Source organism: Mirounga leonina, unplaced genomic scaffold, assembly GCF_011800145.1.
Source record: "Mirounga leonina isolate KUSES-001 unplaced genomic scaffold, KU_Mleo_1.0 Mir_224, whole genome shotgun sequence".
NCBI classification, from domain to species: domain Eukaryota; kingdom Metazoa; phylum Chordata; class Mammalia; order Carnivora; family Phocidae; genus Mirounga; species Mirounga leonina.
The window spans coordinates 8,334,045-8,353,992 of NW_023270615.1; the positions used below are offsets into that span (position 1 = coordinate 8,334,045).

At 40.6% G+C, this 19,948-nt stretch overlaps 1 protein-coding gene across 1 annotated transcript in view; it reads left to right on the forward strand.

The window, feature by feature from the left end:
- Positions 1–735: 735 nt before the first annotated feature.
- The window catches only part of LOC118026302 (transient receptor potential cation channel subfamily M member 3-like), a 70,038-nt gene continuing 50,825 nt past the window's right edge, over positions 736–19,948 (forward strand). The window contains exons 1-3 of the mRNA XM_035029068.1: positions 736–811; positions 2,399–2,603; positions 16,524–16,737. Of these exons, the coding sequence (XP_034884959.1) occupies positions 2,601–2,603; positions 16,524–16,737 (217 nt within the window). The 5' untranslated portion in view covers positions 736–811; positions 2,399–2,600. The remainder of the gene's footprint in view (positions 812–2,398; positions 2,604–16,523; positions 16,738–19,948) is intronic.

The following is a 19,948-nucleotide window of genomic DNA, read 5'->3' on the forward strand; positions in this document are numbered from 1 at the left end:
CTTTTTTTCCTTCTGTATTTAAGCACTGCTAATTAGGATCTTAGAAAAAGCATCATGATGGATTAGAGCTCTTGAATTGTATAATTCTCTTACCATTTCTCTTTCTTTCTTTCTTTTTTTTAGCAAGAGAGGTGGGAGGAGGGGCAGAGTGAGAGGGAGAGAGAGAATCTCAAGCACATTCCCCACTAAGCGCAGAGCTGGCCTCGGGGCTTGATCTCACGACCCTGAGATCATGAGCTGAGCCAAAATCAAGAGCTGGATGCTCAACTGACTGAGCCACCCAGGCTCCCCAGTTTCTCTTTCTTTCTACAAGGAAAATCAAATGGAAGTGTTAGCCATGAGAACTTAATACTTACTTACATGTATTTCCCCCCAGCACTGAATATTTGTTATTTACAGGGATATAAACCTACTGCTCTGTGTTTTTCATTTCCTCCATAAAACATTGTTTTTCTGCCTTCAAAAATCATTAAGAATTTGTATATGGTTCCATCACTAACATTTTTTTATTATGGTCATTTTCTTTGACTTGATATTATAATGTTGACCTAATCAACAACTTCTGGCAGCACTTGATTTCATTATATGCAGTGTCCATGTGTGAAGTAACCACAATTTCAGTTCGGTTTATGAGATACTAGTCTATTACGTGATTATGAAATTTTGTTTCCTATGCAAAAATACTTGGAGGTTATGTTCACCTTACTTCTTCTTCTTTTTTTTTTTTTCAGGCTCAGAAATCCTGGATAGAAAGAGCATTTTATAAAAGAGAATGTGTTCACATCATACCCAGCACCAAAGACCCCCATAGGTAATCTTGCCGTTTCTATAATGAAGTGAGACCACAGAGTAGCAGTTACGGGAACAAAACTACAACAGTAATCACTCTCCATTGCAAGGGAACCAACGTCAAAGATCATTTCTTTTAATCTTTGCTGGACATCTCCGCAGCAATATTATATGTATACACCACATAATATGCCATGCCTGCAGTTAATTCTCTAACAGCCTGTACAAAATAACAGATAACCCATTGGGAAGGAATTAATCACTGTCTATAAGTGGGTTATATGTATTTTTAGTATGGTTACTGATTTTCCCTTTTAAGCATTTCATCAAAATGCTTAGTTTGTACCAACATTCTCTGCTAAAATGAAAAAGAGCTTTTTAAATAAAAGACTCCTAGCAGATTACTAATTAGACTGCTGACCTTCAGATTCCTGTCCAAGCACATTTTTAGTGTCCTACTTACCTTACCTTTAGTATCCTACTTACCTCCCTGATTTTGCCTTAATTAACAGCGTATAAAGTAGGAAGCATTTGGGATGTGGTAACATATGAATGTCTGGAAATGCCTTTATGAAAAGGCAACATAATCAAGCAATTTTAAAATACAGGCTGTAGAGTCATATAGACTAGCTGTGTAACCTTGAGCAAATTTCCTAACCTTCAAAACTGCAATATTTTACTCATAAAATAAATGTGACGTCGTTAGTATTTAATAACTGATAACTGTGTATCAATATTATTATTAATAGTTATAATAGTGATACAAATAAAGTATGAAGGATTGTATCGGTATTATTACTAATAATAGTGGTAGTGGAAAAGTATGAAGGACATTTTCATGATGTGAGGAGTGAATTTTGTTTTCAAATATCTTGTGAATAATATTTTCATCGTTTCTTTGGGAACACTTAAGCTGTAGATTTTTATTCTCAGACTTGGATATTTGACAGTGCATGTCAATTGAGGAAAGACAAGTTAGGTGACTCACATATGAGTGAGCGTTCTTATTTAAATGTGTATGTTAAGATTCTTCCCTCAAAGCTGTGCAGTGGCTTTCATGCAAGATTTGATAGATGGGAGGAGTAAGAAGTAGAAAAATCTATAGGGGGGCGCCTGGGTGGCTCAGTCAATAAGCGTCTGCCTTCGGCTCAGGTCATGATCACAGGGTCCTGGGATCGAGCCCTGCATCGGGCTCCCTGCTCAGCAGGAAGCCTGCTTCTCCCTTTCCTACTCCCCCTGCTTGTGTTCCCTCTCTCGCTGTCTCTCTCTCTGTCAAATAAATAAATAAAATCTTAAAAATATATATATATAGGGCTTTTGTTCACAGGTTCCGATCCAGAACAATATGGCAGGTCTGAAAGGGGTGGGTGGAGAAGGCCGGGAGGCATGTTATAGCTTATCCAGCTAAAGGAAAATGAGGAGGAGCAGAAAAGAAAATTTGTATGTCAAGTAAATCCTGAGTTCACTATTTGCCTGATATAGCCACATTGTGGGATTCTGCCTAAGAGCTGACTGGCTATGGTCTGTCGATTTCTCTGGCAGGTTGCCCTCAGTGGGTGTTCCAATAATGGCAGATACAAGGGATTCACTTTGACCTCCTCTGATGCAGGTGTTGCTGTGGGCGTCTGATCGGCCAGCATGTGGGCCTCACTCCCAGTATCTCCGTTCTTCAGAATGAGAAAAATGAGAGTCGCCTCTCCCGAAATGACATCCAGTCCGAGAAGTGGTCCATCAGCAAGCACACTCAACTCAGCCCGACGGATGCTTTTGGGACCATTGAGTTCCAAGGAGGTGGCCATTCCAACAAAGCCATGGTAATCAGAAACCCATTCAGTTGCTTCCCAAATTCTTTCTCACGTCCTGTAAAGGAGAGGTGAAGAGCTGGAGATTGAGCCTTTGGGCTTAGTCCCACCTCTGTCAGATCCAGGCTGGGCAAGGGGCTCTGATGACCTTGGCCCTATGCATCTCTGCTCTCCTCTAGAGAATGGGGGAAAGAAAATTCCTCCCAGGATTTTTTAAATAATTAGTATGATTATTGGATGCAGTGACTATTGTTATTAATTATTAATAATAACAAGTAGCTTTCTATAGTGATCCACTGTTTATTAGGTTACTCTCTGGGTCTCATCCCTTGGGGCGTTTTTCTGTCTCCTTTGGTAAAAAAGAAAAGAAAAGGGAAAAAAAAATCTTACCTTTAGGTTTCTGTTTGGTTCTATTGGTAACTAGCATTCTTTCAATTCAAGGTAGAAATGATCAACCCAGACTGTTCTAACAGAGATCTTGCCATCTAAAGTGAGTGCTTTTGCTCCAGGCAGCTATGTTCAATAAAGTTCTCAGTAGAAGAGCTCCATATGAAAAGCATTTTGTTTGGAACGGAGGCTTTAGGAAATAATACAGATTTTACTTCTAAGAGTTGTTGCTTCTAAATTTCAGCTTTCATCATGAACCTCTCCCTACTTGGCCGACAGATTTTTTTCCAGGAGGAAAGTATACCATATGTTTTTGGAAATTCTAGAAATGCTATATTTCAACAAGCTTGCTTCTAACAGAGAGAGTTAGTTGAGGGTGAGGCAGTTGGAGGTAACTGCTCTGAGGCTCACAAAGTTTTCCGAGTTTGGAGGGGAAATTTTGCTTAGAGAAGCTTACTGCAAAATGCAAGGGAAGTCACTTCACACTAGTCACAGACTAAAAATGTGCAAAAAAGCCACCTCTCTCCCCTTTCATCTCTCCTCCCCTTTCCCTCTATTCCCTCACTCCTGCAGGATTTTCTTCACCACGAATGGCTGACTGAGCTGTTCTCATAGTTTTCCCCTAAGAAAATCAATACTGAGTTATACATTAGAGTAAAAACAATTTTGAGCAGTGTATTGGGAAGAAGAGGATGCTATGTGCAGCCCCCCGTAAGGCCTGGGGGAAAAAGGGGAGGGGGTGGGGTGTTAGTCTTGGCCTGTACAGAACCAAGGGCAATGGAAATTTGGCAATGTCCTCATCCAACCAAGGGATGTATTCCCCTACACAAAGTCAAAAAGAGTCCCTAGCTCAGCACAATTCCCATTCACAGTATGGGATTGAACCATATACACTGGGGATCCTCTGGAACGATGCATTAATTAAAAGTCATGTAAGTTCATCCTTTAAGAAAAGTGCTGTAAAAAAAAAAAAAAAAGAAAGAAAAGAAAGAAAGAAAGAAAAGAAAAAGCAAAGGGATGGAAATGGACCCATGAGGGGCCAAAGTTCTTCATTGGAGACGAGACTATGATAATGTTGAGAATGAAGTGTGCCCCCAAAAGAGAGAAAGTCCCACAGATGAGGAAGTGGCTTATTAGGCAATGATCATTGTGGAGTGGTACACCCAGTGATGTCATAGGGTGTTTGGTGCCCGCGAGCTTTGTGCCCCACGTCGCACAGCTGATATATGATATATGTATATTATGACATTTAGCAGCAGAGGAAAAACTTGAAGAGGCAAATCTTTCCCTCTCCTCTGGAAGTGTGAATACATAGGACATCGAACTTTGATAGCCCTCCCCAAGCCTCACATAGCTCTACAAAACCCGGAACTATCTGGTTAATCAGGTTAGGAAAGATCAGCTACATGATTTTAGATCCCAGTGTAAAATGAAAATGTAGGCCCCCAGCTGGGGCAGGGAAGGCAGTCCCCCGTTGCCACGGCTGACAGCCCCAACTCACAGTAGTCAGGCAACAATCCAGGGAATGGCTGTCTCCGTGGTGGGACATGCTCGGGATCTGTTGTGGTTGAATCTTTCCACCAAGTCACCTAGGAAACACTCCACAGCATGACTAGCCTAAGGCAGGGACAGCTACTTCCTTGCTCTGTCCTGAAATGCTACAGGAAATACATCTAACCCTGCCCCTCCCCTCGCCTGCACCCAGGTCCCAGTCAGTGATGGAGGGTGATGATGGAGCACAAACCCCGTTTCTTCCCCAGGCGAGATTGGGGTGGAGAGGCTCGACTGGCTGGGACACCAGAGATGAGAGCAGGTGGCTGAGATCCCCTGTCCCAGGAAGGCAGCAGGAGGAGGTGGGAAATGGGGACCGTGGACCACATGTGAACTGAGGCCCCAAGCCCTCTGTGGATGCTCTACCGTCCCATCAGACTTCATCAGACTTCATGTACAAAACACAGATTCAAGGATAAAACCGTTAAGGATTTCAAGACAGCAAGTGCAGAGCATTAAACTCTAAGCACTGCCTTTCTGAGCAGTGTGACTGTGAAGTGGGCCCTGAGATTAGGTCTCACATGTCCTCGATGGTCTCAGAGCAGACACTACGAGGAAAAACCTTTCTTTCAGAGTCTAATCAGTCAAATGAGGACCAGTTTTCTTTCTTTCTTTCTTTCTTTCTTTCTTTCTTTCTTTCTTTCTTTCTTTCTTTCTTTCTTTCTTTCTTTCTTTCTTTCTCTTTCTTTCTTTCTTTCTTTCTTCCTTCCTTCCTTCCTTCCTTCCTTCCTTCCTTCCTTCCTTCCTTCCTTCTTTCTTTCCTTTCCTTTCCTTTCCTTTCCTTTCCTTTCCTTTCCTTTCCTTTCCTTTCCTTTCCTTTCCTTTCCCTTTCTTTCTTTCTTTCTTTTTCCTTCTTTCTTTTTTTGGGCGGTGTGTACAACCAAATATTTAGCCAGTGAGAGTCCCCGCTATTCAGAGACAATGAGCATTTTGTCCACTTTGAATACCTGGCCTTGAATGATTCTGATTCTCCTGTCTAGACCAAGGGGCGGAGCTGACAACAGGTCAGATGTCCGGCTTTATCAGGCAGGGTGGTGGTTTTGTGCCAACCTGGGCCTCCCTTACTTCTTGCCCTCCCCAACAAACTGGCATGCAGTTTGGACAAAGGAAAAAATCAGCAACTACTGTCTGTTAAAGAATGCTAGTCTTCAGATGGGGAAGGCAGGGTTAAATATTCACCACAATTGAAGGGAAACAGGTCAATAACTTACTGTCTTTGATCCCTGTTCCTGACAAGAATATTTGGAAGTTGAGATGATTTTTAGCAAAGTGAGCAAAGAACTCTAGAGGGCAGATTAATTTTGACCTTTATTACTAAAAAAAAAAAAGTAAAAAAATATATACATAACATTAATTTTTACCTTCAAGACCGCCCAAGATGAGGCACTTGGCTCTTCAGAATGCCATTGTGGTCTGGACACAATGTGAGGCAGAATGCACTGGAGTATGGTAGAAGGTTCAGTTGGAGAAAAGAGAATCTTTATTAAAATGTGGTGGGCCACGGGGAAACCTTATCTGCTCAGAAACGTTATGTCCGTGTGTCTTCACCTAGGGACGCCACAGAGCTTTGGGCACCAAAGACACTGGAGGGAGCGATGCAGTGGTTCTCTGCTTGGAGGATCACAATGACCCGTGCACTTCTACGGATGCCCGTGGCCAAGAATCATTGCCAGAGAGTCTCCCTCGCTGGTCTGAGATGGAACCTGGGCATTTGAAGTATTTTAAAAATGAGCCAGGTTATTCTATTCAGCCAGGCTTAGAAAGGACTAAATCATCTCAATCTCTCTACCTGTTTTATAGACGAGGAGACCGGAGCCCAGAGAACTTCAATTCTTTTCTGAGAGATACTTGGTTATGTAATGACAAAGATAAATTCTTGAACCCAAGTTCCTCAGGACTCGCCATCAGTTCTGTTTCTTCTCTGTCGTGTATGCTTGGAATAGACTATAGGAGATGTTTTGAAGGGAAGCTAATTACTATTATATTTCTCGCTGTCTTATAAGGGTTTTGAAAACTTTTCAGTAGAATTAGGAAATTAGTATTATTTGATGAGGTTAATTAAACTCAAAAGCTACGAGCAGGAGGAGGTCTTTGTAAAATTACATCCTAGGTTAATGGAACCATTTTCTGAGCTTTTCCCAGCACTTCGTGGTGTTCTGTCCTCAATTCCCAGGCTCGACAAGCCTGGGAAAGTGTGGTAGCAATGGATCCAGCGTCTCTCTCACTTTGCAAAGAAATCATGACCCGAGCAGGAGACACCCTGGTAGCTCACTCCCTTCTCTTCTCAGCACTAAGCCACGTCCTACCAAATTGGCATGCCCCAAATGCCATTCCTGGGCTGTTGGAGGACTTGGCAGTTCATTCAGGTGCCTCATAAAAGTTAGAACATGAGGACCAAGGAAGAAGATAGTAAGATACTAAAGCTCTGGGTTAGACATTGTCTTATTAGTGTGAGTTCTAGGTAACTTTTTAAAACTGACTTAGCAGTCGCAAGATGGCCCCGCAGCAGACCCTGGGCCCTCTCTCAAAGACTCTTCTTTATCTGGGGCTACGGCTGTAAGTTCTTTAGAAGAGGGACAGTGCTGGACTTGATTATACAGAATCTTATTTGCTACTAATTGTCTCTTCCAATTAATGCTGAGCTGACTTGTGGACCAGGTAAGTATAACCTAATTAAGGACTTGTATTTAAACCTCTCAAGTCATTCACATAATTATCTTCAGGTTTTCCCTTGCTATTCACTCTGTTTATTAGATCAGGTTGAGCCCCTTATTATAGTTTTTATATAATTTAGGTAATTGTTCCTCTGCCTCATTGTCACACTTAAAGCTCTAACCGTCGAGTCTGCTGGGATGAAAGCCTTCTACTCTGAGCATTATCAGTGGGAGGATTGAGGGTAGGGAGTCTGTTGGCAGCACGTCATCTACAATCTTACACTCTTCAAATGCTATGGGATTGAATTTGATCTTTTTTTAAATTGTCTTTCTTTGAATTATGCAAATTTAATCTGGGTCTCATCACTGACGGACACATACCAAATACGAAACTAAATGAATCCCATGTCACAAAATAAAACAGGTAATCCCTAGACATTGGCTAACTAATCAGCTTTCCATAAGCATGGTAAGGTATTTGAGGGGTTTGGTATTTGTTCCATTGATTCCTACTTTCTACCTTTTAATCTTTAGGCCACTGAATTAGCAGTACCTTTGGGAGGCCCTTCTGAAACTGAGAATAAAACTAGAATTTATCACTTAAATTTCTGGTCCCAATCATAGACCTAAGGAAAGGAAGGGAAGAAACCCATCTTGCCTTTAGAAAATTCCCATCTCTTTGCCTCTCGAAAATTTTATGCTAAATAATTCTGGCAGAAAATGCAGAGAGTACCCCCCTATGACCTATTTATATGCTCAGTGGAGTTTGATATTTCTAAACCTTTAGCTTTGGCTTCTCAGCCAGCAACTGTCACCTGGAAGTACCTGGTATCTAACGCTGAGGAATCACAAAAACAATATAGACTAAATTGCAATGGCATTTTTCATTTCCAAAGTTTTGTGGGTCAACAAACTAGGAATGCGATCACCAGTGACACCATACATTTGCTCTCCAAGTGGCTCCCTTCTAGGGAACTTTTACGTGCATGAAACCACCATAAGTATTAAACTCTTGCTGCAAAACTAGAAACTCCAGGGGCTTAGAAAGCTGGTATCAGCAAAATTGTCTTAGCAGTCTGATATGACGTGTCATCCTTGGCTTTAATTAAAAGAACTCACTTAAAAATGTGGCTACAGAGAATTTAAAAAGTGAAATGATGCTTATCACATTTCTCAACATAAAGGAAAACGGGCCGAATGTCCCCCTACAGCCTCGGAAGCAAAGCATTCAAAATAAGTGTTCAAATAGAGTTAGCAGTGCTATTACCATTTACTCCAAACAAGCACTACTTACAAATACCAACTGATAATTTCCAGGAATTAAAGACAGCTTCACAGTATTAGGAAGAGGATTTACCATTTCCAGGAGCGTAGCCAGATTTATCATTCTGCATTTCTTTTACATTTTCATTTAAAAAGCCGGGCAAAGTTACCGGAATAAAAATTTAGGGCTGAAGAGGTGACTCATTCATTATCAGAGCCAAATTATTCCACCCACTCTCAAGTTCAGAATTCCAGTCCAGTCCAGAATTTTTATTATATTTTAATTAAACAACCCCAGCCTGTCCTAAGTTGTAATGACGATCTCCCTCTCTCTCTCTCTCTCTCTCTGTCTCACACACACAACGCGCACAGAGCTTTTGCCCACCCTGGGTTAGTTATAAAGTCAGAATCATATTGTCTAGTCTCTGACGCACCTGTGACCCACAAAGGGAGGCCCATGGGTAAAGTCAAGTCCTGTTTTGATAAGTGAATAGTAACGTTTCTACTGACAAAGCAGTAAGGGTGGCTTTAGAAAAAACTCCGGTGAAGTCACCTGCTACACAAAAAGACATTTAGCATCAGGCAGAACAAAAACCAAGCAGCAGCTACCGAAGCCCTGTGCCATTTGAGCAGAAGAAATCCCTAGTTTTCTATCAGAGTCTCACAAGTTTGTGGTTTGGAACTCAAAATGTGTGTTCTTTGTGAAAATCATGCTGTATGCATTGGCCTCCAAAGCACCCAAGAACAGATCCAATAGGACGATTTCAACCAGAGTGAATCCCTATTTTATATAGAACATTCTCGAAGTGCTGTTCTGGATGTCATTAGTTCATCACACGGGCTTTCCACTACCCAGCGGGGGCGCTAAGGATAGAAAGGAAAAGGGGATTATTCTAGGCATGGGCAACTTATTCGAGCTCAGTTTATCTCTAGAAATTATAAATTGAGGAACTAAGAGTGAAGGATGGGTTAGGCAGCCCAGAGCAAAGGTAGCATTTTTGCTCTCGACAGGTACTTTTATGTAAACATCGGCACCAATCACTCCCCCAGATAACTCAGAGCTGAGAAACAAAGTGCTCCTTTAACCTATCCACGAAAGAGTTAAAGGCAAGTTATTTGGATCCTGTTGTACGCAGAAGTCATTTCTTTTTTTTTTTTCTTTTTTAAAGATTTTATTTATTTATTTATTTGAGAGAGAGAATGAGAGAGAGAGCACATGAGAGGGGGGAGGGTCAGAGGGAGAAGCAGACTCCCTGCCGAGCAGAGAGCCCGATGCGGGACTCGATCCCGGGACTCCAGGATCATGACCTGAGCCGAAGGCAGTCGCCCAACCGACTGAGCCACCCAGGCGCCCCTTTTTTTTTTTTTTACGCAGAAGTCATTTCTAAGGTGTTTGTAGCCTTCATTCAATTTTCATGTATTGGTTTTTCCGCCATACCAGGGGATTTTCCACAGTTTAGTCCTCACAGTATCCTGTGAGGTGGCCGGGATCACCCCCATTTCATAAGAGAAGGTGTGCAAATTGGCCAAATGACTTACAGGGCCCGTGCCTGATGCTAGAGTGTAATGCTACTCACGATTGGAAAATCTATAAATGGAAGCACATTTCACCACATCAGGGTACTGCCCAGGTGACAAAATGTAGTATACCCATCAGGAAGATTTCTTGTTATTTGTAAGGTGATCCCTTAGCAACCAATGAGCTCACAGGTAGACGGTCACAACTGCTTATCTTGACAACCAAAATAGCTCCTAATTTCAAATCACACTGACCGCTTATTAATTGCTCTGGGGACAGCCATTTATGACCTTGAAGCTGCTGATTCGGCACATGAGTTAGCTGTTATATTACAAGCATCTGGAGAGTTCCTGACTAACCTGCTTTTTATGGGTATAAGAATATAATTTAAAAATTGACATCTTCAGATCATTGTCAAATGTCATTTTATCCCTTTGTTTTAATTAGCCTCTTATTCCCCAAATCATTTGAGTTACTAAACCATAACAATAACAAAAACAATTAATGGATTCATTTAAATTCTTCCTTTAAAAAAAAAAATCTTGCCTTTTATTCTCCAAGGGATTTAGGTCATTGGAGATAATTTGGGTAGCTGAAAATAACTGTTTTTTTAATTTATTGTCGCCTAAGTAATTCCTCCGGTATCTCCCCCATTCCTCTCTGTGAGTTTCATGTAAAATATTGAGTGTTCTTTCTATCCTTTGGCCCAATGAGAAACACAAGACACCACTTAGAATCTTTGGTCTGGGGAAGAGTTGTAATCTTTGCTTCTCATGCGGTCCCTGGGGAGCTAGTCAGAAATGCAAAACCATAAGCCCCACCCCAGGCCTACTAGATCAGAACCTGCATTTTTGACACGGTCCCCAGGTGAGTTGTGCACATTAAATTCTGAGAAACACGGCTCCACCGAGAGTTTCCAGTGCAACAGTAGCTTTAATCATGAACTAGATGGTGGTTGATGATTAGACAGCTAGCTTGGAGGTCCCAGTCACTCACTTTCCCTGGCTCTCCCTGTCTTTCCCTGTAAAGCAGAAGAATTGAACTTGATGATTTCTAGTTCCCATGATTGCTAAGATACTTCTAAGTTCCCTTCCATTTCTAGGATTGACGACTTCATAGCCAATATGAAAGTTTTATCAAAAATCACGGTCAGGTCAAACATGGTCCCTGCCCTCAAAGATCCTGTGACATAGGCAGATAGAACTGACAAGTACAAGAAACAACGGGGAAAAAAAAAATCCAGTTGGGTTAGGTCAAGAGTTATGCTGCATCGATATGAGCTTGAATTCTCAGGAAAAGTCAGTAAAAGCCTTTGATAGATGAGAATGATTTCTGTATACGAGAAAGGGAGGAACTGGGTAGCCTACAACTTAGGGAACAGCATTAGCCAAATACAGAGAGAAGTGGGGAAACACCTCTAGGTGGGGTCAAGCCAAAGCAGGGAGGACCAGGACAGGTAGAATGAGAGTTTACATATAATGTAACACTTTGAACTGAGAAATAGTGGGATCAAAAAGGAATGGGGGAAAGAACTCTGTCTGTTGACGTCTTGGTGAGGGTATGGGGTTGAGAAGCCTTTTGGAGGCTGATGGATCATTAGAACTTTGAGACTGCTTATAGGTGAAAGAAAAGGAGAAGAAGAGAGGGGCATTTTTACTTTGAGGTCAAGAGCAAGGACTCTGGCGTCAGCAAACCTGGGCTATGGATCCTGTCATTACCACTAGCTATCAGTTGAACTTGAGAACCTGATGGATCCTTTCTGTCCCCCAGCAGTGAAATGTGGATGATACCAACCTCCTCATTACTGGGAGGAGTCATGATAATGTATGCACTGGGGCACAGTAAATACAAAAAGGTCTTGGTTTGGGGCTTGCGGGGGGGGCGGTTCTCAGTAGAATTAAGAAATTGAGAGCAGAGAGAAATATGTGAAGAGGGCCCACCAGCAATGTGACCTTACACAGACTGGACAGCAAGTGCCTCTGTTTCCCCATCTGTAAGACAGAGCTGGGGACAAGGTGATCCAAGGTCATTCATTCCCTACTAGAGCACTCAGAGTAACAAGAGTTCTGTGATCACGAGCAAGCTTTTCTTAACCAGGAAAAAGATTAGGCTGCTTCGAAAGGAATTTTAACACATTCTGTAGATTTTTTTTTTTTTTTGGTCACTTTCCTGGGGTTCTTTTTTTCTTTTTTGAAGGTATAAGAGAGTAAAGGAGAGAACAGTCACTTAAAAAGCAATTTTTTTTTTTTTTTTTTTTTTACCATCTCCCACACCAAACCAAAGCATTTTTGGTTTGTATGGTTTGGAAGCCTTGGGAGTCCCAGCCCTAATTTATTTCACTAAATATCCCTTTCTGAAATTAGTCAAAATGTCATAAATTCAATTCAGCAGGGCCGCCAAATTTTAACTACAGTGTGCAGGCACAGAAAACATTTTATTCTTTCATCTTATAGCATCTATTATCTAGATGTTTTTCTTAGAGTCGCTCAATGAGTTAATAAATTTAACAATAGAGAGAGATAATAACATAGCCTTTATTTAAGAAACATTGTGCTTGCTTCTACCACTGCAATGCCCACTCTTCAGCCCCAAGGCTCCTTGCGTGGCACAAAAATGCACAGTGTTATTGAAAATTTCTGTGGATACATACTGGAAAGTTCTTGCCCTCTGCATGAAAGTTTGTGCACAAAATTTGCCACTTCTCATCTTGTGAGCTCTAGTTAAATTCTGTTGGTGTAATGCACTTAGCTAAAATTGCCAACCCTTACCCTTTCCATTCTGAAATTGATTGTTGCTGCATAGATTAAATTAACACAGAACCAGGGGCGCCTGGGTGGCTCAGTCGGTTAGGCGACTGCCTTCGGCTCAGGTCATGATCCTGGAGTCCCTGGATCGAGTCCGGCATCAGGCTCCCTGCTCGGCGGGGAGTCTGCTTCTCCCTCTGACCCTCCCCCCTCTCATGTGCTCTCTCTCTCTCTCATTCTGTCTCAAATAAATGAATAAAATCTTTAAAAAAAATAAAAAATAAAAAATAAAATAAATTAACACAGAACCAGCTTATTAGATTCCAACACCTCTTTGGATTTCTAGTATACACGTATATAGGAAACTTTAGCTCTTTGGTATTTCTTGTTGATGCAGTTTATGTTGTCAAGCTGCTTTCATTTTTTCTTCTACTTTGCCTCTCATTTCAGCTAAATATATTTAAAAAGCATTTTAACAAAAGAATTGACATAATTTCTGAGGTTTTTGCAGCAACGGGGTCTCCTAGATCCAAAAATATTCCAATAAATTGTCACCTCCTGCATAACCTTATTTGTTTATACATCCAAAAGCATATGTTGGTGTGGTTACATGCTGTTCTGTTCTTTCTGTGGTTATGCTACCTCAATATTAATACCTAACAAATTCCAGAGTTAATCAGTACCTTTCTCTTCTCTCCCATGCAACATACAGACTTTAGAATGCTTTCATCCTGATAACTTCCACCCAGTTAAATGCTGTATTGTCCAGTGCTTTAGTTCTGTACCTTCCCACCATAAATTAGACATTATCATCATTTATATTCTACACCCAGTGCTTTTTTAGATTTACCGTGTATTTGCTAATATCTTTGTTAGTGATTCTTTCTTGTATCCCAGATCATCCATTTGGGATCATGTAATTTCTCCCTGCTATATATATATTTTAAAATTTCCTTCAGGAAAGTCTGCTAGAGATAAATTTTCAGTTTGGGTAGTCTGAAAATGTCTATAATTTGCTCTCATTTTTGGAAGATATATTTTCGCTGAATATAGAATTTTACACTGACAGTTCCTCTTGGCACATTGAAGACACTGGCTTGTGGCATCCATTTTTGCTGTTGAGGAATAGACCTTCTGTCTTAAATGACTATTTCTTTGTAGGGGATTTATCTTATTTTCTGGCAGCTTTTGAAGATTTTTTTTATTTCCTTCCCTTTGGTGTTCTCTGTGAGGTGTCTCTGAGTGGTGTTTGTTTTTATTTATCCTGCTTGGGATTCATTGACATTCCTGGATCTGAGAATCTGTATCTTTCAACATTTCTGAGAAATTCCCAGTCAGCATCTGTTCAAGTATTGCTTCTTGCCCATTATCTCTTTTACTTCCATCTAGAATTCAGATCATCTTCTCCAAGGTTTTCAATTTTGCTTCCGTTTTTAATTCCTTTGTCTTTCTAGGCTGCATCTGGTCGATTTCTCTGGATCTATTCATTAGCGTTGTCTAATCTGTAGCTTAATTTTTCTATTGTATTTTTCTTTAAATTATTACTTTTTTTATTTCTTGAAGTTGCTTTTGATTCTTTTTCAAAAGTATTGGTCATACCACCTCACACCAGTCAGAATGACTAAAATTAACAAGTCGGAAAATGACAGATGTTGGCAAGGATGCGGAGAAAGGGGAACCCTCTTACACTGTTGGTGGGAATGTGAACTGGTGCAGCCACTCTGGAAAACAGTATGGAGGTTCCTCAAAAAGTTGAAAATAGAGCTACCCTATGACCCAGCAATTGCACTACTGGGTATTTACCCCGATACAAATGTAGGAATTCAAAGGGGTACGTGCACCTTGATGTTTATAGCAGCAATGTCCACAATAGCCAAACTGTGGAAAGAGCCAAGATGCCCATCAACAGATGAATGGATAAAGAAGATGTGTTATATATATACAATGGAATATTATGTAGCCATCAAAAAATGAAATCTTGCCATTTGCAATGACGTGGATGGAACTAGAGGGTATTATGCTAAGCGAAATAAGTGAATCAGAGAAAGACAATTATATGATCTCACTGATATGAGGAATTTGACAAACAAGGCAGAGGATCATAGGGGAAGGGAGGGAAAAATGAAACAAGATGAAACCAGAGAGGGAGACAAACCATAAGAGACTCTTAATCTCAGGAAACAATCTGAGGGTTGCTGGATGGAGGAGGGTGGGAGGGATGGGGTGGCTGGGTGATGGACATTGGGGAGGGTATGTGCTATGGGGAACGCTGTGAATTGTGTAAGACTGATGAATCACAGATCTGTACCCCTGAAACAAATAATACATTGTATGTTAATAATAATTTTAAAAAGTATTAGTCATTCCCCATAGCCTATTGTTCCTTACTGATACATTCAATAATCTCATTTGTGTTTTTAACATATTAAATATAGCTATTTTATATTCTCTGAATATTTCAATATCTTTGAGAATCTTACTCTGCTTCCTGTTATTTCTTTTGGTTCTCATTCATACTGCTGGATTTCCTTATGTAAGACGTGATTTTATTTTTTTTCTATGAAATGTTTATTTTCCCATGGAAACTATCTGAGCTCCGGATTGAGGGCTCTTTCCTCCACAGAGGATTTGCATTTGCTTATGCTGATTATCTGGAGCCATTACCCAGCCAGAACCATTTTAAATCAAGTACTTTGGTGTTTTTCAAGCCACACTGATAGTGTGAATGTGGATCAAAGCCTTTGTGAGGGCCCCCTGGTTTATAAATAATCAGAGGGGAATTTTCTTCCCCATTCACTCAGAACCAAGGTAGAAGCAGGCAGGCTTCCTTGCTCTCTTCTTCTGTACATCATACTTTTGCTCCCTTTTTTCTTCCTTACACTTGAGAATGGAGCCCTTTGAAGTATCCCAGCTTACATGGGGTTCCTCCATTAAATTTGTCTGTACTGCATAAAGCCAGTAAAGCAGGTGCCCACATCTGCCAGGGTTTAGGAGAAACCCTCAAGTCCAAAGCCTGCTTTGGTCCTTCCTTGTCTCCTGAGGTTCCAGCTTCTACTTTGTTTGGGAATCTGAATATTGGCTCTTTTCATGCCCACTCAGCAATGCATTTCAAAAGGCTTTCAAATATATTTGCCCAGTAATTTGTTTCCAGATAAAGATGGAAGTCTTTATATAATTAAACTGAGACCTAAATAAGTATGTATGTGATTATATACATGTTTATCATTGTATGTATTTATGGCATTTCATTTATATATACTTAGTATACTTATTTCCAGGTGCATCTGCTAATACCTTGAAATCTGATATACACTTTAATTTTTTTCGATTATTCTACAAGAATGATTGGCATGCCTTTTGTCACTTGTCTTCTTTAAGAAATATTTAGTATGCAGTTATTATAGATTAAATAAATGTAGTCAGTTGTTACCTTGTTTTAAAATTCTCATTACATTAAGTAGAACTGCAGAATTTTTCAAAACTGCTCAAAGTATCAGGGTCACAGAAACAGTGATATTCAGGCCCAGTTGGTATAACTGGGAAAAGTTGGCTTGCATTGCATTTTAGAAAATCAAACCATTTTGAAGTTTGTAATAAATCACAATTTCAAGAAAACCTTTAAAAATGGTGAATCCCTTCATCAAATGAAGACTCTCTTGGTAAAGAAAATGATTTGCCTTTTTTCAAAAATCAGATTTCATCTGAGAGGTGTTCTTCAAGTACTGCACACATCGTTCCAGTCAGTAAAGATAAGGCCCCCCCACCCCTAGCAGCCCTGCCCTGTCTCCCTAACTGGTGACCCTTCTTCTTCCAGTATGTGCGAGTATCCTTTGATACAAAACCTGATCTCCTTCTGCACCTGATGACCAAGGAATGGCAGCTGGAGCTTCCCAAGCTTCTCATCTCCGTGCACGGGGGCCTACAGAACTTTGAACTCCAACCAAAACTCAAGCAAGTCTTTGGGAAGGGTCTCATCAAAGCGGCCATGACAACTGGAGCGTGGATATTCACAGGAGGGGTTAACACAGGTAATTGGAAGTGGGACAGAGAAAGGCAACCTAAGGCCACAAGAATGTTGTAACTAAGACCATTTTCTCCTAAAGCTAAATATATTTGTATTCTCCCACCTCATCTCTCATCCCCATGTGTCTATATTCACTGGTTCTCCATCCTCTGATACTTCTGCCCTTCATGACCAACATGATAACCATACAGGTAGTTCTCAACCAGGAAGAATTACGCACACCTGAGAAACAGGTTGGGCTATTTAATACTTGACTACAGAATTTGTAAACATGACTAATGGAATTTCACAGGATATTTTCAATACCTCAGGTTGCCAGATAAGCATCCAGTAATTTTTTTAAGAATAACCTTTGCTCTAAATTGGAAGCTCTGTGTCTGATCTTTAAGTGATTTTAAGTTTGAGGCAAATAGCTTTAATTTTTGTAAAATGCCCATTACATCTGGAACATAAATTGTGACAGCAAAGTCTGGAGTATTGTGTGTTTATTATTTAACATAATTTATTAAATCAACTCTGCACCAATAGAAGACACATCACACTCTGATTTCCAAACAATTTTTTCTCCTGCCAAATGAGTTTCTCTATATTGTGATACAGGTAGGCTGTCAAATCAATTCTCACAAACCCACTTACAGTTAAGTGCTTACATGCAGCAGATTATTAATGTGCAACTGATAATGGAATGGATGCCTCTAAATTGCTTTGACGTATTTCCCCAGCCTGAGTCAGAAGTGCCGATTGGAAATGCACCAGGAATACTGCAGTAAGTCCATCTAAACTTGGTTCAAGGCTCTAAGTCTGTGCAGCCCGCACACATTTGGAGCTGGGGAACAGTCTGGGCATAACCCTAGCCAACTAATTTTAAATAAGATGTTATCTCAAGATTATTTATTCATTTGTGTGCAGTTTGGGTAATACTTGAGCAAGACCTGCACTCAGAATTCTCCCCAATACCTAGAATTTGTGAACATCCAGCATGCGACTCCATAAGCTCATTTCAGCAGTGAACGCTGCAGACTGCGCATGCTCGTCATTGTTCGGTGGATTCCTAACTCAGTCTGTAAACTGACATGATCTTCGAATGACCTGCTCAGTCAGCTCTTTACTGTTTATTTGGTAATAATCAAATATCTACAGAGCTATTATCTTTCAGTGGCTGTTCAGGCTTTAGGCTCCAGCTTTCATTCAGTGTAGCGACCTCATTCACGCGTGATTATTTGGTCTTGTGTTTTCCTGGCATCCCCTGCACCTCATCTACAGACCCACTCGAAGGTTTCTAAAGGTTGAAAAGAAACTCTTAACAATCTTCTGTTTCTGGGAACTCGGAACGTTCTTTATTACCTTTCTTCTTTTATGAAATGCACCCAGTATCAAAGGAGGAAGTAACAGCATGAATACTGTAAACCAAAGAGTTCATCTCTGCCTCGCCCCAGGCTAGCATTCAATCCAATACCCAAAGTGAGGTTCTAATGGTGGTGTCTCAGATTAGGTAAGAGGTAAAGGTAGGATTGTGGATGATGGAGGGCATACCATGAAGTTAAACTTGTCCCTAATGGGCCCTGAAAGGAGTTTTGCATATAAATGCGGGGGGGATGAACACTGATATTCCCAGCTTAACTCTTGTATTTGCTTTTTTTTTTTTTTTTACCATTACTTTATCTCAGAAGACCCCTAGAAAAGCTCCCAAGTGAAATTGATATTCTAATCAACACCGCCAGCATGGCTCAGTATGGATTAGTGCCATTTACACTCTTTTATTTGATTTTTTTTTTTTTTAAAGATTTTCTTTATTTATTTGAGAGAGAGAGAATGAGAGACAGAGAGCATGAGAGGGAGGAGGGTCAGAGGGAGAAGCAGACTCCCCGCCGAGCAGGGAGCCTGATGCGGGACTGGATCCAGGGACTCCAGGATCATGACCTGAGCCGAAGGCAGTCGCTTAACCAACTGAGCCACCCAGGCGCCCTGATTTTTTTTTTTAAAGGAGGGTCTTTCTGTTTGATCTTATGAATATTTCAGAATGGCATGATTCACCCATGTGTGTCCTCTCCCATGATTAAATTGCCTGGTGCATTTTGTGTGCTTAGTTCCGTGCGGTGTTGGGGCCCTGACTCTGCTAGACACGCAAAGGTGAAGTAAGACGCCGGCCCCCCAACCTGCCCCACAAGGAGTTTTACCCTCACGTGTGATTGTGACTCACAGAAGAATATGTTACATAACATACTGAGCAATTCAAGATATGCAAACTGCAATCCTGCTCAGAGGGAGAAAAAAATCAAATCCAACGCAGCTTTCCTATAGGAGATGGCACTAGGTGTGAATTTTTCCTTGAGAAATGGGTGGAATTGTGATAAGTGGACACAGCTTTTCTTAGAGAATATATTTTGCGTCTATAAAAATGATTACTTCAGAGGGAGGGTTAATGGATTAGAAGTTGCATCTTCTTTAAATGCAATTTGTCTTTATTAAAATGTAAGAGATAGATTCCCTACCATCTTATAAATGAGTTTTTTCACTTTTAAGTGGTGAGGAAGGCCACGGTGATTGGGAAGGTCATTATGACAGAAGAGGAAAACAAATTAGAATAATGAAGCTAAAAAGCTGTATTTATACATTTTCAACATAAATTTTCCATAGAATATGCCAAGGCTTTCTTTACAAGTAGGGTCTCCACATTATGTGTCAATAAATAGGAAGATGAAATCAAGTTTAACAAAATCTGATCTAAGTAACTACTCTATTTGAATGACCCTAACTCATACACAAACTCTGGTGTAGATTTCGTATAATATTCTATATGGTGCTTTTTATAGGATATACTCATGGTATTGGTTCTCAGCCATACTAAAATCATTATGCTTATAGTAGAAGAAAAAGATTCCCTAAGTTTAAAGAATTGTATTTATTTTGTTTTTTAAAACATTGGATGCTTTTTAATTTTTTTTTCCTTAGGAAAAAAAGAACTTAAAGTCGAATGAGAAATGCATTGCTAGAGGGGCACCTGGGTGGCTCAGTTGTTGGCCTTCAGCTCAGGTCATGATCCCAGGGTCCTGGGATCGAGCCCCACATCGGGCTCCCTGCTCGGCGGGAGGCCTGCTTCTCCCTCTTCCTCTCCCACTCCCCCTGCTTGTGGTCCTGCTCTCACTATCTCTCTCTCTCTGTCAAATGAATAAATAAAATCTTAAAAGAAAAAAAAGAAAAAAGAAGTGCATTGC